The sequence below is a fragment of the Salvelinus fontinalis genome, chromosome 36, assembly GCF_029448725.1.
Source record: "Salvelinus fontinalis isolate EN_2023a chromosome 36, ASM2944872v1, whole genome shotgun sequence".
Classification (NCBI taxonomy): Eukaryota; Metazoa; Chordata; class Actinopteri; order Salmoniformes; family Salmonidae; genus Salvelinus; species Salvelinus fontinalis.
The window spans coordinates 2,018,210-2,030,998 of record NC_074700.1 but is presented as its reverse complement, the minus strand read 5'-3'; the positions used below and the strand labels follow the sequence as shown (position 1 = coordinate 2,030,998).

General features: G+C 41.9%; 1 protein-coding gene across 1 annotated transcript; it reads left to right on the top strand.

Annotated features, from left to right (window-relative positions):
- Window positions 1–255: 255 nt before the first annotated feature.
- On the top strand, window positions 256–2,325 carry LOC129835788 (bolA-like protein 2). Its single transcript, XM_055901568.1, has 3 exons — window positions 256–443; window positions 1,606–1,703; window positions 1,810–2,325. The coding sequence occupies exons 1-3, from the start codon at window positions 381–383 to the stop codon at window positions 1,907–1,909; spliced, it is 261 nt and encodes an 86-aa protein (XP_055757543.1). The 5' UTR covers window positions 256–380; the 3' UTR covers window positions 1,910–2,325.
- Window positions 2,326–12,789: the final 10,464 nt, after the last annotated feature.

Below are 12,789 nucleotides of genomic sequence, written 5' to 3'. Positions count from 1 at the left end.
ATTGTGTATCTTGGGTCACGTGAGAAGGTAAATTTACAAACTATTTATTATATAATATATTTATTCAGGCAAGAAATTAAACAAGATCATAAAATAAGGACCCCCACATCTCCCAATTGATTGGTCATTCCGAGATGGTCCAATTCTAGCGCTCATTTGTGTAAAAATTTTCTTCCCGCCCTAGTAGTATCTGGTTAGTTAAAAGTTCTGACTCCATAGTTGCGATTGGATACTTTTACATTTCCTGAGTATCTAAGTCCGCCTCTCAATACATACATGGTAATGGACCCTCCCTTTCCCTTCGTCATCTTGTTTAACAAAATAACCTACCGTAACGTTTTGGATCATAAAGAGACAACAAAAGTATTGTTTCCAAAAGTATGTCTGTTACAACAGATCACATCCGTGACAAACTTATCAAGGAGATCGGAGCGGTGCATGTGGTATGTATCCCTATTCCCCAATGAATGAACATGGATGTTGCGCATCATAGGCTGCGTTTACACAATGAGTTCAATTCTGATATTTTTTGGACTAATTGGTCTTTTGACTAATCAGATCACCTCTGAAAATCTGATGTGAAAAGATCTGGGTGTTATACAACAAAGCAGGATCAATGAGTTAGCCAGCTAACTTTGATAAACAACCAGAAATAAATATAGATTTTCTGCTTAATTAAGAAACTTAGATATTTGGTTTTGGTTGTTGGACCATTAGAACATGCCCTTTTCAAGCTTATATTTCTAAGAATAAAAAGTTATTTTAGAATATTTTGGCAAGTTAGCAGGCTAACTCATTGATCCTGCTTTGTAGTATACCCCCCTGCCAGGGTGGGCAAACTTTTTGGCTCGGGCCACATTGGGATTTTGAAATTCAACGGAGGGGTGCATTTTTGGGGGGACCAATTGTTTGTTAAAATCAATGTGCGTGGGCCTCCTGAGTGGCGCAGTGGTCTAAGGCGTCACTACAGACCCGGGTTTGATCCCAGGCTGTGACACAGCTGGCCGTGACTGGGAGACCCATGGGGCGTCGTCCGGGTTAGGAGAGGGTTTGGCAAGCTGACGTGGTCGCCAGATGTACGGTGTTTCCTCTGACACATTGGTGCGGTTTCCGGGTTAAGCGGGCATTGTGTCAAGAAGCAGTGCGGCTTGGTTGGGTTGTGTTTCGCAGGACACACGGCTCTCGACCTTCGCCTCTCCTGAGTCCGTACGGGAGTTGCAGCGATGGGACAAGACTGTAACTATCAATTGGATACCACGAAATTGGGGAGAAAAAAGGTGTTAAAAAATATCTAAAATTGCCCTATGCTGTTATTGATTGGTGAAAAAACTATTCGTGTAACAGAATTGGGCTGATTTGGGTCATTTTGTATTTGTACATTTACACTTCTACTGGAGAGCTACTGGGTGTGCAGGCTTTTGTTCTAGCTCTGCTCTTGTCTGATTCTACTAATCAATTGCTCATGATCAGAACCTTAGTTGAGTCTCGCGTGTTAGTACAGGACTGGAGCAAAACCATTCACACCCGGGAGGTGAATTGGCCACTCCTGAGCTATGGTGTGACACACCCCACCAATGACCTGTTCTACCGGCTTTATTTCCACAGGAAGTTGAAGACACATCCCCTAACAGATGTGCTGCCAGCTTCAAAGTTCTAATAGTGTCTCCCCAGTTTGAGGGGAAACCACTGCTGGCGAGACACAGGTAGGCACAGTGGGCAGGTAGAGCTGATATGGGTTATGAGCTAACTTTGAATGGATATGTGGAGTAGACTGTAGTTTACTCTTGTTTCTGATTTTTGGTTTGTCAGGATGGTGAACACCTGCTTGGCTGAAGAGCTAAAAGAGATCCACGCCTTTGAACAGAAGACGCTGACACCAGAACAGTGGGAGAAACAGAAAGCACAGTGATGAAGACACACACTTTGACCATATTTACTTTACAACTTTTTATGTGTAAATAAGCGACACTTGCTCACACAATGTTGACTTTCTGGCCTAACATATATTTCATTTCAGTCAATGATGCAGACTGAAATTAAGTATTAAACAAAACAATCCTGGTCCGAATTCCTTAATGATTGAATGAGTGTACTGAAACTTCACTTTCAGTTTTTGTTGTGGAGGTATGTGATTATTACTGACATTATACCAAATTGTTATTAGGAATGGAACAACGCATAACACAGAACAGGCAGAATAACTCAAATGAAATCTTATCACTTAAATAAATCATTACTGTGTTTGTTCGGTCATAACAATGAATGACTTGACTCAAGGAAATGGCTTTTCAGATTGGAAAGCCCCAAATAAAATTATTTATGTGAGATCAAGTGTGTAAATGAATCAAATGGGCTGGTACAGCTTTGAGAATTGATTATATGACTCGTCTGTTGTACAAAGCTCTCTTTCCAAGGAATAGATAGTGTGCATGTGCACTGATGTCTATTGAAGCTTCAGATAAAGCTAGATGCCACACAACCGTCGGAGAGCTGGAGATTTCACAGTACAGGTGGCGACCTGCTTTGAAGCCTTTATAGTTGTGGGTGGTTATCAAGTAGTCCAATTCTGAAGTGTCTTCAATTATCACTGGCTCTTCATTTGTAGCGAGTCAGTTAAATTATATTTTTTCTCATCAATCTACACACAATACCCCATAACGACAAAGCGAAAACAGGTTTTTAGAAATGTTTGCAAATTTATTCAAATTTAAACACAGAAATACCTTATTTACATAAGTATTCAGACCATTTGCTATGATTATCGAAATTAAGCTCAGCTGCATGCTGTTTCCATTGATCATCTTTGAGATGTTTCTACAACTTTTTACAACTGTGGTCAATTCAATTGATTGGACATGATTTGGAAAGGCACACACATGTCTGTCCCACAGTTGACAGTGCATGTCAGCACAAAAACCAAACCATGAGGTCGAAGGAATTGTCTGTAGAGCTCCGAGACAGGATTGTGTCGAGGCACAGATCTGGAGAAGGGTACCAACACATTTCTGCAGCATTGAAGGTCCCCAAGAACACAGTGGCCTCCATCATTCTTAATGAAAGAAGTTTGGAACCACCAAGACTCTTCCTAGAGTTTGCCGCCTGGCCAAACTGAGCAATCGGGGGAGAAGGGCCTTGGTCAGGGAGGTGACCAAGAACCCGATGGTCACTCTGACAGATCTCTGTGAAGGGAGAACCTTCCAGAAAGACAACCATCTCTGCAGCACTCCACCTATCAGGCCTTTATGGTTGAGTGGCCAGACGGAAACCACTAATCAGTTAAATGGCACGCCAGCCCGCTTGGTGTTTGCCAAAAGGCTCCCAAAGGACTCTCAGACCATGAGAAACAAGATTCTCTGGTCTGAAGAAACCAAGACTGAACTCTTTGGCCTTGAATGCCAAGCATCACGTCTGGAGGAAACCTGACACAATCCCTACGGTGAAGCATGATGGTGGCAGCATGCTATGGGGATGTTTTTCAGTAGCAGGGATTGGGAGACTAGGCATGATTGAGGGAAAGATGAATGGAGCAAAATACAGCGAGATCCTTGATGAAAACCTGCTCCAGAGCGTTCAGGACCTCAGATTGGGGCGAAGGCTCACCTTTAAACAGAACAACGACCCTAAGCACACAGCCAAGACAACACAGGAGTGGCTTCGGGACAAGTCTTTTAATGTCCTTGAGTGGCCCAACCAGAGCCCGGACTTGAACCCGATCGAACATCTCTGGAGACCTGAAAATAGCTGTGCAGCGACGCTCCCCATCCAACCTGAGAGAGCTTGAGAGGATCTGCAGAGAAGAATGGGAGAAACTCGCCAAATACAGGTGTGCCAAGCTTGTAGTGTCAAACCCAAGAAGACTCAATGCTGTAATCGCTGCCAAAGGTGTTTCAACAAAGTTCTGAGTAAAGGATCTGAATATTTATGTGAATGTGATATTTCCATTTTTCTTTTTAAAGAAATTTCCAAAATTTTCTAAAACCTGCTTTTGTTTTGTCATTATGGGGTGGAAAATGTTAAGGGGTCTGAATACCCTCCAAATGCACTGTATATAAGCAGGGATTTGCTATAACCAAATGGACAGGCTGAAATCAACACTGAATGGCAAACAAATGGCATCACTAGGCCACTCCGAATTCAACGAGGTGCCCCACTTGACCATAGCTTGCTCGGTCTGAACGCAGCGAACGTGCAAACAAGTGTGCCTGGAAATAAACCTTACTACATTTACATTACATTTAAGTCATTTAGCAGACGCTCTTATCCAGAGCGACTTACAAATTGGTGCATTCACCTTATGATATCCAGTGGAACAACCACTTTACAATAGTGCATCTAACTCTTTTAAGGGGGGGGGGGTTAGAAGGATTACTTTATCCTATCCTAGGTATTCCTTAAAGAGGTGGGGTTTCAGGTGTCTCCGGAAGGTGGTGATTGACTCCGCTGACCTGGCGTCGTAAGGGAGTTTGTTCCACCATTGGGGTGCCAGAGCAGCGAACAGTTTTGACTGGGCTGAGCGGGAACTGTACTTCCTCAGAGGTAGGGAGGCGAGCAGGCCAGAGGTGGATGAACGCAGTGCCCTTGTTTGGGTGTAGGGCCTGATCAGAGCCTGAAGGTACGGAGGTGCCGTTCCCCTCACAGCTCCGTAGGCAAGCACCATGGTCTTGTAGCGGATGCGAGCTTCAACTGGAAGCCAGTGGAGAGAGCGGAGGAGCGGGGTGAACTGGTGAACTGAACTTACTACTAGTAGTGATTTCAACATGCTTTTGACATATTGTGGCCTCTGGGTCACATAGACATTTTTGAATGGGGTCATTGGGGGAGGGTGGGGTGGACAAGCCACAGAGCTATTCTAGCTGCCCGCAGCAGTTCATTTAGTTTGACACACCCAAGTTTCTCACATAGAGCATAACCTGTAAAACAATGTTATCCTAACTCTGCTTCCGTGCATGCGAATTGTAAAATTCCTTTTGCCACGCGTTCAGGGCCACCTCTACTCCTTTATGAGAGTATGCAGTCCCCTTCATATCCTAAAAGGATTGCCAGCAGCATACCACCCTGCATACCACTGCTGGCTTGCTTCTGAAGCTAAGCAGGGCTGGTCCTGGTCAGTCCCTGGATGGGAGACCAGATGCTGCTGGAAGTGGTGTTGGAGGGCCAGTAGGAGGCACTCTTTCCTCTGGTCTAAAAAAAAATATCCCAATGCCCCAGGGCAGTGATTGGGGACACTGTCCTGTATAGGGTGCCATTTCGGATGGGACGTTAAACGGGTGTCCTGACTCTCTGAGGTCATTAAAGATCCCATGGCACTTATCGTAAGAGTAGGGGTGTTAACCCCGGTGTCCTGGCTAAATTCCCAATCTGATCCTCAAACCATCATGGTCACCTAATAATCCCCAGTTTACAATTGGCTCATTCATCCCCCTCCTCTCCCCTGTAACTATTCCCCAGGTCGTTGCTGCAAATGAGAACGTGTTCTCAGTCAACTTACCTGGTAAAATAACGGTAAAATAAAATAAATAAATAAAAAGGGAAGTATGAACTTGCAATATATCATAATAGTTTTTGATATCCTTTGCACATTAAGTAGCCACGAACCCGAGTGAGGTCAGCGAGCTTGTCAGCACGACGGAACATCCCTTTTGACCAAGAGTGCATAAAGGTTTGGAAGAGAAATCAACCTTTAGACCAGGAAACATGAAGCGGAGAGCTACACGTTTGAAATGGTTGAAACTTTCAACCTCAACATGAGGTGAAGAAAATGAACTCACCTACCAGACCAGGACACCGCCAGTCTGCAGCTGCACGTGTAAAGTGATTTGGAACTTTGAATATCTACCAGAGGTGGAGAGAGAAGCTCATCTCAGACAATCACTGAGGAATGAACACCCATGGAGACCAGATAACTAAGAAGAACATTGTGACCTCTTGTGGACAATCAGAGCCTTACATCCACAGGAGACCCCACCAAAACCCTTTCCAAGATGGCTTGGTTCTGAAAGAGATGAGATAACGACGAATGAAGGCATTTCACACGTAAATGATTTTTTACTCCAAATGGGAGAATAGTTATACAATGTCTCCACAATAAGTGTCACTTTTTCTCTATCTCTCTCTTTTCCCCACCCCTCTTCATTTGTTGTGTATAAACCGCCATATTTTGTCCATCCACCAGGGACCTTTGTCTCATGTAAGTGTGTGTGTGTATTCTGTGTTATTATTTAGTTAGCTAGCTACATAATTAAACCAAATTGTTTAGTACTGAATAATGAGCAAGGCTGGTTAGATCCTAGGTTATGACTGGTCAGAATGATGATGATTTGATATGAGGTAATGATTAATAAGATGACTGTTTATCAATGAAATAGGCAAAGACTTATAGAGTTTAATTTGGGAGATGGTAACTCTCTAAACAACTTCTTCCGTGGTGCCCAAAATCCTAATGAGTTAATTGTTACCTGATTAATTTAATCAGGTAACAATTAAACATAGTTAATGGATTAAATAAATAACAGTCATCAGATTAATGAAAGTAAAGTCACGACACCAGAGATGTTCGTTCGGGTTCAAGTCTGGGCTCTGGCTGGGCCCTCAAGGACATTCTGAGACTTGTCCTGAAGCCACTGCTCCATTGTCTTGGCTGTGAGCTTAGGGTTGATGTCCTGTTAGAAGGTGAACCTTCGCCCCCAGGCTGAGGTCCTGAGCGCTCTGGAGCAGGTTTTCATCAAGGATCTCTCTGTACTTTGCTCCATTCATCTTTCCCTCTATCCTGAATAGTCTCCCAGTCCCTACCACTGAAAAACATCCCCACAGCATGATGCTGCCACCAACATGCTTCACTGTAGGGATGGTGCCAGGTTTCCTCCAGACTTGATGCTTCACATTCAGGCCAAAGCATTCAATCTTGGTTTCATCAGACCAGAGAATCTTGTTTCTCATGGTCTGAGAGTCCTTTAGGTGCCTTTTGGCAAACTCAAAGCGGGCTGCCTTTTACTGAGGAGTGGCTTCTGTCTGGCCACTCTACCATAAAGTCCTGATTGGTGGAGTGCTGCAGAGATGGTTGTCCATCTGGAAGGTTCTCCCATCTCCAAAGAGGAACTCTGGAGCTCAGTCGGAGTGACCATCGGGTTCTTGGTCTAAGGCCCTCGCCCCCGTTTGCTCAGTTTGCCGGGCAGACAGTTCTATGAAGAGTCTTGGTGGTTCCAAACTTATTTCATTTAAGAATGATGGAGGCCACTGTGTTCTTGGGGACCTTCAATGCTGCAGACGTTTTTTGGTACCCTTCCCCAGATCTGTGCCTCAACGCAATCCTGTCTCGGAGCTCTACGGACAATTCCTTTTACCTCATTGCTTGGTTTTTGCTCTGACATGCACTGTCAACTGTGGGACCCTATGTAGACAGGTGTGTGCCTTTCCAAATTATGTCCAAACAATAGAATTGACCACTGGTGGACTCCAATCAAGTTGTAGCAACATCTCAAGGATGATTAATGGAATTTTGAGTCTCATATTAAAGGGTCGGAATACTTATGTAAATAAAATATTTCTGTTTTACCTTTTGTTATAAAGTAGCAAAAATGTCTTCAACAAAAAAGTATCTTTCGTCATGTGGTATTGTGTATGGATAGACAAGGATTTGTATTTATTTAATACATTTTAGAATTGGGCTGTAACGTTACAAAATGTGAAAAAGTCAAGGGGTCTGAATACTTTCCGAATGCACTGTAAATGACAGTGAAAAGAAGACAACAGAATACAAATATTCCAAAACATGCATCCTGTTTTCAATAAGGCACTCAAGTAATACTGCAAAACATGTGGCAAAGAATACAAAGCCTTATGTTTGGGGCCAATCCAACACAACATATCACCGAGTACCACTCGTCAAATTTTCAAGCATGGTGGTGGCTGCATCATGCTATAGGTATGCTTGTAGGATCAACATAAACAGAATTATAGCTAAGCTCAGGCAAAATCCTAGAGGAGAACCTGGTTCAGTCTGCTTTCCAACAGACACTGGGAGACAAATTCATCTGTCAGCAGGAGAATAACCTAAGATACAAGGCCAAATATACACTGGAGTTGATTACCAGTTATTCTTGAGTGGCCTAGTTACAGTTTTGACTTAAATGAAAAATTCACCCAAGACCACTCATTCTTATAGTTTTTTTGTGAACAAATGTTGGATTTTGCCATCATAATAATTGTAGAAATATTTGGCATCTAATGTAGACTACAAATACATTTTTATTTTTTTATTTAACTAGGCAAGTCAGTTCAGAACAAATTCTTGTTCTCAATTACAGCCTAGGAACAGTGTGTTAACTGCCTTGTTCAGGGGCAGAACGACAGATTTCATCCTTGTCAGCTCGGGGATTCGATCTTGCAACCTTTCAGTTACTAGTCCAATGCTCTAACCACTAGGCTACCTGCCGTCCCAATGCTCTCTTTATGGGCTGGCTGGCTAGCAAACGTAGCTACACACAATAATACCAAAGATAATATCAGCATGTGAAGTAGCTAGTTACTTGTTTAATCGCCTAAAACTGCACAATTCATTTAGGAGTCTACAATCTCACCAAGTTCAACCTGCAGATTGATGTGCCTCAGAGAGGAATCTGACATTTGCAACGGCGGATATACTTTTGAGGAGATGGGGAAACCCCATTGAAATCGTATTAACGCCCATTGTGTATGTTGCCAATAATACGTCAACGGGCCACGTCAACAGACCAGATGCGTTGAGCCGGCTTCATGGCACCTGGCTCGATGCCCACTCTAGCCCGGCCGATACGAGGCGCTGCTATGTACCGCACCGGGCTATGCCTGCTCACCGGGGACACCGTGCGCCTCACGGCATAACACGGTGCCTGCCCGGTCCCTCTATCTCCAAGGTAAGCACGGGGAGTTGGCTCAGGTCTCCTACCTGGCTTAGCCACACTCCCCGTGTGCCTCCCCCCAAAACATTTTTGGGGCTGCCTCTCGGGCTTCCTAGCCAGCCGTGTTCCTTCGAAACGCCGGTTCCCTTTTTCTATTGCCTCTGTTCTCCTGGCTGCCTCCACCTGTTCCCGTGGAAAGCGATCCCTTCCAGCCAGAATCTTCTCCCATGTGTAACATCCCTTGCTGTCTAGAATATCCTCCCATGTCCATTCCTCTCCAGATTTCGGCCGCTGCTGCTGCCCGTTACCACGCTGCTTGGTCCGTTGTTGATGGGTGGTTCTGTAACGATCTTCGTTGGGAGAAAGAGAGGAGGACCAAAGTGCAGCGTGGGAAGTGTTCACGATGAATATTTAATGGAACAAAACTGAACACTGAAATACAAAACAATAAAGTGAACAAACTAAAACCAAAACAGTTCCGTGTGGAACACACAGACATGGAAGACAACCACGCACAAAACACAATAGAAAACAGGCTCCCTAAATATGGTTCCCAATCAGAGACAACGACTAACACCTGTCTCTGATTGAGAACCATATCAAGCCAAACGAAAAACCCAACATAGAAAAACAAACATAGATAACCCACCCAACTCACGCCCTGACCATACTAAAACAAAGAAATAACAAAAAAACTAAGGTCAGAACGTGACATTTGCAGTTTTTTTACAAGATGCATGATTCTATTTTTTTTTCTCTTCTGTATATTTGTATTCTTCTCTTCACTGTAATTAAAGTCACTATTGTGGCGTTACTACAATGATGTCGATCCATCCTCAGTTTTTCTACCATGACAGCTTCTAAATGTAACATCACCAATGTCTTCATGGTAACACCCCTGAGCAGTTGCATTCATGTCCTGCAGCTCAGTTCAGAAGGACGACTATCTTTGATGTTTCTGGGTGGTTTACATAATCCACACCATAATTATTAGCTTGATCATGCTTAAAGAGATATGCAATGTCTGATTTGTTATTGTTATCCATCTACCAATCACTGCCCTTCTTTATGAGGTTTTCGAAAAGCTCCCTGGTCTTTGTAGTTGAATCTGTGCTTGAAATGCAATACCTGACTGAGGGACCTTACAGATGTTCTATGTATGGGGTACAGAGGTATGGGTAGTTATTCAAAAATAATGTTAACCCCTATTGAGTCCATATAACATATGATGTGATTTGTTAAGCCAAATTTAACTTGTGAACTAATTTAGGCATGCCTTTATAAAAAAATCTAAATGTTCTTCCACTTTGACATTAGAGTACACCATTTTGAGTTGCTTGTTGACAAAAAAATGATAAATTAAATCAATTTCAATCCAACGTTGTAACACAATAAAATGTGGCGAAATCCAAGGGGTATGAATACTTTTGCAAGGTACTTTATGTAGTTGAAATATTACATTTGAGAGAAGAAGGCACTTGACCAACGTGAGATTAGTTTTAACCAAAAATCATAAAACCCTTTGAAAGGAATAGGTGCAACCCTTGCTCACGATTACATATTGAATGATTTATTTTCTATTTCTGTTTAAAAACATGACATTCCTTACGTTTTCTTTCTTGTCTTACAGTGGCAAGAAATGGGACGATGAATGGATCAAGGCCGAGGACCGCGTTTCTCCAGTTTAACCTACCTTATGCACAAATGTATTCCTCACTCTCCCGTCACATGTATCACTGTCAATCATAAATGTCTGGCCAAATTCACCATGGTTTACCATTGAAACATTCATGGAGCATCAGCATGCCAACCATTTGATCTCAATCAGTTTCATGAGAATATGCATTTAGATATTCTTCATATAAAATGAGCTACAAAAGTATTCTAACAGTGACTTATTTTTTGTTGTTTTGTCTCTGTACTCCAGAACTTTGTATTTGAAATGATACAATGACTATGAGGTTAAAGTGCAGACTATCAGCTTTAATTTGAGTGTATTTTCATCCATATCTAGAAATTACAGCACGTTTTGTACATAGCTCCCCCATTTTAGGGGACCAAAAGTATTGTGATAAATTCACTTATGTGTATTAAAGTAGTCAGAAGTTGAGTATTTTTGTCTTTTATGTTTGCATTGATTCATTTTACTATGTTATTAAATATATACGTTTAATTTCACTCTGTTTTTTTTACATTTAGTCTATGCCTATTTCTATAACACAATGCACATAGCTGATTATCTTATGGAGTAGATGCAATTATATTTACTAAAGACAGTTCATTTGCAAGTTTAATAGTCTATTTTTCTCCAGATCAAACGTTTTGGTCTTTCAGCCAAAGCACCCCATACAGAAGCAATCAGTTGATATAATAAAGAACAAAATCAGGCTATATGAATCAGACAGTGTAGGTCAGATGGTTGAAAATCAGATTCATATCGTGATTTGAAACGCCAATGTTTACAGTAGGCAAAAATCATCTTGTGGTCTTCGTTTTTGTTCGTGACGCTCTCCAGTCTCCACTGCCGTGGTTCTGAACTCACCACGGCATACCCTGCATTTCTGCCGCACTAGCTAACAGTAGCTGTCCGTGGTCCTGAAATAAAACACCGGCGCACTATTAGAAAAGGCGCACAGGTTAACATATACGGTTCTTCATTTGACATTTTATCTGAGAATTAAAGGTCAGTTGTTTGCTTCTGTCTTTCTACTGGAAGACTGTTAGTTCAATGGATAAAGGTACTGGATCATTTCTTTCCAGATGCCACCCTATTCCCTTGAAAGTGCACTACTTTTGACCAGAGACCTAGGCACATAGTACAATGTTGATATATTAGTTATGAGCAGTGGATTGGGCTGATCAACGTTAGTACTTAGTGAATGTCTCAGTAATGAGAAAAGAATCATCAAAAGTGATGAGAATGTAGCATTTTGGCAGACTGACCTTCACATATCCATGTTTATTATAGGCCTATAGGCTAGGCATAGCTAGGCTATATATTATAATACATAGGACTACGTGTATATCAACATAGCTTACCAATATATGGATTATATATACAGTATATAAATTGCTATTACATATGTTACTTTACCTGCATTTATTATGTTGGATATAGGCCTACCCCTGAGTCATATTGGCATGCAGCATGTTTAACACATAGAGGCAGACCGTCTATCTGCTATCTAGGCTAGTTGTCCGTGGAAAATATTTAATGAAAGTGACAGGCAAATCATTCCACAACTGCTTTTTTTGAATATGCAATGAGAATTAATTTTCATCATTGTTGCTTATCAGGAATATGATGTGCCGAGGACCTTGGCAATAGAGGTGCGGTTATAAGGCCATGTGGGTAATGGGTATAGGGGTTGAAAGGCAGCATATAGACTGTTGAGTGTCTATTTTTTAACTTCTAGAAGTGTCAACATCGATGTAACATAGTTTATATAATCATTTCTATACGTACACTTGTTTTCTGCCATGAACCTTTATACACCCCTAGGAAACCTTTGTAAGAGGTCTGGTCTGGTCATGGAATCCCCCAAAATATGTTTTTACTGTTTTTTTGTAGCTCAGTCTTACGGCTTTGCACAAATAATCCTCTGCATGAATTAGACATAATTATGCAATCTCATACCCCTGGTGGCCATGGGGTGCTCAGTAGCGCCACTAACAGTTGATTTTTTCCCCAAACTTTGATTATTTTTAAAATCAAGAATAGATTAACATATCCAAACGTTATTAGACATGAAGGTTTAGTAATGGGACCTTATTACATCAAAAGAATCACACATGTCAAGCTTAAATTGTTATGACGAAAAACACATTTAAAAAAGTGCACTACTTCAGACATTGAATTGGCATGTGCTGATGCTGTACAGCGTTATGTATGTCCTAATGAATGTACATGTAA